Source organism: Crassostrea angulata, unplaced genomic scaffold, assembly GCF_025612915.1.
Source record: "Crassostrea angulata isolate pt1a10 unplaced genomic scaffold, ASM2561291v2 HiC_scaffold_331, whole genome shotgun sequence".
Taxonomy (NCBI): domain Eukaryota; kingdom Metazoa; phylum Mollusca; class Bivalvia; order Ostreida; family Ostreidae; genus Magallana; species Magallana angulata.
This window is the reverse complement of record NW_026441884.1, coordinates 10,438-15,192: the sequence shown is the minus strand read 5'-3', so window position 1 is coordinate 15,192 and position 4,755 is coordinate 10,438. Positions and strand designations below refer to the sequence as shown.

Sequence of the window (4,755 nt, the reverse complement as noted above, 5' to 3'; positions counted from 1 at the left end):
ACTTTTGATGATTTCGGGGTCAAATAAGCGTTTTGCATAATAATGCCCTACCATTTCTGCATTAAAGAAACAAGCAACGTCATCAAAATAATTTTTTTTTATTTAGTTTTATATTTGTACTGGAATAATGCTATAAATAATATTGTCCAACTCGTCAACCTTCTAGAGAATATAAAAAAATGCTATATATAAACCTTTTCTGCAGAGTCAAATACATGTATTTTAAGGGCTTTAGCAATCTTTGATTCGCACTTATATCAGATATGCTCCATCTCAAGTGGTTGCAAAAAATATTTGATGGTACAGATGCACTTTCTAAATAGCTTTCCTGATGATATCTACGCATAGAATTCTGTAAACTGGGTATATATTGACAGAAGGTCGAGTCCATAATGAACAATACGTGACTTGTTTTGGTCTTTTATAGTTTTTTAATGATAAGCTTGACAAAAATATAACTATGGTAAGAATATTTAGAAATTTTTCTCATTTCTCGTTCTGCACATAATGATAACTGTTTTAGTAAATTACTAAATGTACTGTAAAATGTTATTAGTTCATTGACAAGATATCCGTTAATTACCATTACTTGTACGCAGTGCGCTGTGGTATAACCCTTAATGAATAAATCAGATTTCTATATATTTAAAAATTCATTAAATGAATTGTTTGATTTTGTTTTGAATTCATGAACGATAGAACACACGACATATATAAACTAATGATTCCAGTCGATGTCATCCGAAAATAAGTGTGGGACATTCTTAGCCAGGACGGTAGTTTTTAAGGATTGCGAATTTTAGGGAGAGGAGTAAATTGAGACGAATGATAAGCTTTAGCAAGAGCTTTTGTTAATTGTAAAACCTAAACGGAATTATTTCTTTGCAGGGAATGGCAACGCGGGGAGAATTTCAATGATTAAACATTCGGATTTAACCCATCTATCTCTCTGGCTGGTGTACCAACAAAATCAATCGCTAGAGATACAAAACGACATATTGTAAGAAGATTCACATGTATCATCGTTTTTAAAATACCTTTATCGAAACTACTTTTACTCTCTGATAATTTTAATAACATATTCACATAATTTAAATACTTTTCAGATTTTTTTTTCTACCATGGACCCTGAGTACAACCTCCAAGATGTGGCACGATGTAATCTCTGTGAGAACCCAGTTCCTTCTCTGCACTGTGATATTTGTGACATTCATCTGTGTAAAGCATGTGAGGATAAACATCTCTCAGATGCATCCACAGAACATAAAGTGGTGCCATTTCAATTTCGAGGGTGTACCATTTATTGTCAAAAACATTCCTTTAGATTATGTGAACATTACTGTGAGCAATGCAATATTCCTATTTGTGTCCTGTGTGTTTCTTCAAGGAAGCATAGAGGTCATCAAGTTATTAAGGTGGTTAATAAGTTAAAAAGCAGAAAAGATGTCTTGCAAAGAGATTTAAAAGAACTAGAGAAACAACTATTTCCTAAATATCAAGAAATTGCATCAAACATCAAAGATCAGAAAAAGAATCTAATTAAAAATTCCAAAACATTGATAACTGCTATTAACAAACATAGAGATAAATTGCACAGAGAAATAGACACCGCTATCAAGAAACTGAAATCCGACCTTTTTGAAAACTATTGTATAAACAAAGCTGTTTTAGATAAGCAGGAAGATGAAATCAAACGCAGTATTTCTGAAATCACACAGATGATTACTGATGTTAATAAATTACTGATGTCTAATGATGTAAGCCTTGTCTCTGACTACAAATCCAGAAATGCCGAATTCAAAAAGTTATCTCCTAAACACATCGTTTCCTTACCAAAATATAATCGTCCGAGGATTAGTAAAACCCAGATTATTCAACAGGTTGGTTCTTTATTAGTTTCATCGCCCAAAACAGACATACTTGGCTATTCAATCGTTTCCTCTAGTACTGAGTCTTCTCTACCTGAAAAATTGTTCATTGATGAGCCAAAGATAATCGCAAATGTAGACACTAAGTATTTAGGATCACACTGTGTTTCAAGTCTGGGTGATGAACAAATATGGACGTGTTATTTTATAAAAAATATTATGATACTATACAACCTACAAGGGGAGCTAGTGAAATCAATCCAGACCAAGTCAGGGAACACGCCATGGGACATAGATGTAAGAAGGAGTGAAGATCTGGTATATACTGATTACAGTAATAGAACTGTCAACATAGTGAAAAATACGAAGATAAAAGAACTGATCAAACTACAGGGATGGATACCTTTTAAAATATGTAGCACCTCCTCTGGGGACCTATTGATTGTCATTGTCAGTAATGAGGATAAACAAACAAAAGTTGTGCGTTACTATGGTTCAACAGAGAAACAAAGTATTCAATATGACGATAAAGGAAATCCTTTCTTTTCGTTTGGTAATTATAGTAAATACATTAGTGAAAACAGGAACCAAGACATTTGTGTAGCTGACCGGGGAGCCTGTAAGGTAGTGGTGGTCAATGTGGCAGGACAGTTCCGGTTTAGTTACACTGGCCCTCCTTCTACTACAACAGGTTCATTCTATCCAACCGGCATCACAACAGACAGCCAGGGTCGGATCCTGACAGCAGACGTTAACAACCACTGTATCCACATCATCGATCAGGACGGACGGTTCCTCCGCTACATTGACAACTGTGATTTACGCAGTCCACATGGTTTATCTCTGGACAGCAGAGACAACCTTTTTGTGGTCGAGTTAGAAACATGTAAGGTGAAGAAAATCCAATATTACATGTACTGAATATCAGTCAATTTTACGTTTGATAAATAAAATATGAATTAAGTTTATATAAAAAGATTATTTTATGTATCATTTCTCAATGATGAAACTTCTTTTTATTTTGTTCGTTTTTTCTCATATGTGTTATTGATGTATATGTTTTAAAATATCAACATAATATTTAATACAGACTAAACTAAGTATTTCATTTTGGTTTGTCATCATTGCACAGTAGATTGATTCATTTACATGTGTATGTACTACATGTGGTATATTCTGGAAAAACCGAGACCACTTTTTTTTAATGATTGCAACTTTTTCCTCGATTTTTGTTGTGGCATATCTTTTGGTTATCTGCGATATAAAAGGTTGGGCGTATTTTACCTTGCTCTTAAAATCATGTCTTCTAGAATTAAAGAGTTTTGTCACCTAACAAAAATAACGTCATAAAAACCAATTGGCGTCCCTTGTGGTCGTTCATTCCAGCCATACATAACGTTCTTCCGGCTGTCCGATTACAAACATTAGAACGTAGTTGTAACGCTTCTAACATCGTTTTTTATAGTTTTATTTAGATGACAGACAGTGGTAATAACTACAACAAAACGAACATAAGCACATATGACAAGACAACGACATCAAATGTTTTCTTTTAAAGATGATAAAAATAGTCAAAATTTATAGGCTTAGAATAATCAGAATGTACAATTATGAATTTTCATTATTATTAAACTTATTAAAGTTAATTAACTTACTCCATTGTGGTCTAAAACATGACAAGTATTCCTTTTCACGGAATGATCGGCAATAATGATAAATTGATAGCTAGAAGCAATCAACATGATCAGTTTGATGTAAAATAATTTTAAAAAGTACTGTATTTTTACAAAATATAGAATATTTTGTATCTGTACACCATTATTTCATCATTATAAACCGTCAACAAATTTAATTTCGAAATAAATTTGGGGAAAGCCGTTCGTAAAATTCCTTGTCTAGTTTTATATTTTTAACGCAATTATATAATGTTAATGTATCCTCTTCTTCAGAATACTGAGTAGGGCTCTTCAAAGAGCATTAACACGTATAGAAAGAATTATTTTGTATTAAAATAATTTAAGGCGACTGAAAAACATTGAATGCCATCATAACTTACTATTGAGTTCGCATTATAACGTAACCTTGTTTATAAATCAAGCCTTCTTCCTAGCTTTTATTATGCAAAATCAATAGATCAAGGTCAGTTCATGGAGCATCTTCTTATGATTGAGGTCAGTTCATCGAGGTCAACTGCATTACTGAATGAATCTTTCGATCGAAATTCTTACGGGTGAGACAAAATGTGCATTCTTGAATTAAAAGGTCGAACTGTATTTTATGTATGTTTGCATTTCTTATGGTAAACGAATTTTTATAAAACTGAGTAAACTGTTATATAAATACTAAACCAAACTTTAAGTTTGAATAAGAACTACTTATGCAAGCGGAATATCTGCGCACGTGGAAGCATTTGCCGGATCCCTCATATGGACACAATAGTGATCGGCCGAAGGTTTATACATTATACATTTATACATTAGATTTATACATGTCCTTAATATCGAAATGTTTAAAAGGTCCAACGTCCAATTCGGTCGTCTGTGTTAATAGAGTGTATGGAGATAACACAGAAGGTTGAGATGGGTCTGTTGATACAGGCACTATAGGTCGGCTGTTTATGATTGCTGCAACTTCCGCCATGAGGGTGTTCAATACGTCATGGGCAAGATTTTTTGTTATTCCTTAAGGAACATAGAGTCCAATATGCGTCGCGTCATTCCAATCATCCACTCCCACACTCCTCCCATATGGGAAGAATGGCGAGGGTTAAAGATCCAAGCAATCCATTGTTGGTAAGAAAATTTTTCATCGATAAACTTTCTACGTTGACTGCAGCAATCCCTAGAGCATGTGTGCTACCAACAAAATTTGTCCCTCTATCAGAACG

General features: G+C 33.6%; 1 protein-coding gene across 1 annotated transcript; it reads left to right on the top strand.

Annotated features, from left to right (window-relative positions):
- Positions 1–2,087: 2,087 nt before the first annotated feature.
- Positions 2,088–2,789, top strand: LOC128170134 (uncharacterized). Its single transcript, XM_052836088.1, has one exon. It carries the CDS (start codon positions 2,088–2,090, stop codon positions 2,787–2,789), a length of 702 nt encoding a protein of 233 aa, XP_052692048.1.
- Positions 2,790–4,755: the final 1,966 nt, after the last annotated feature.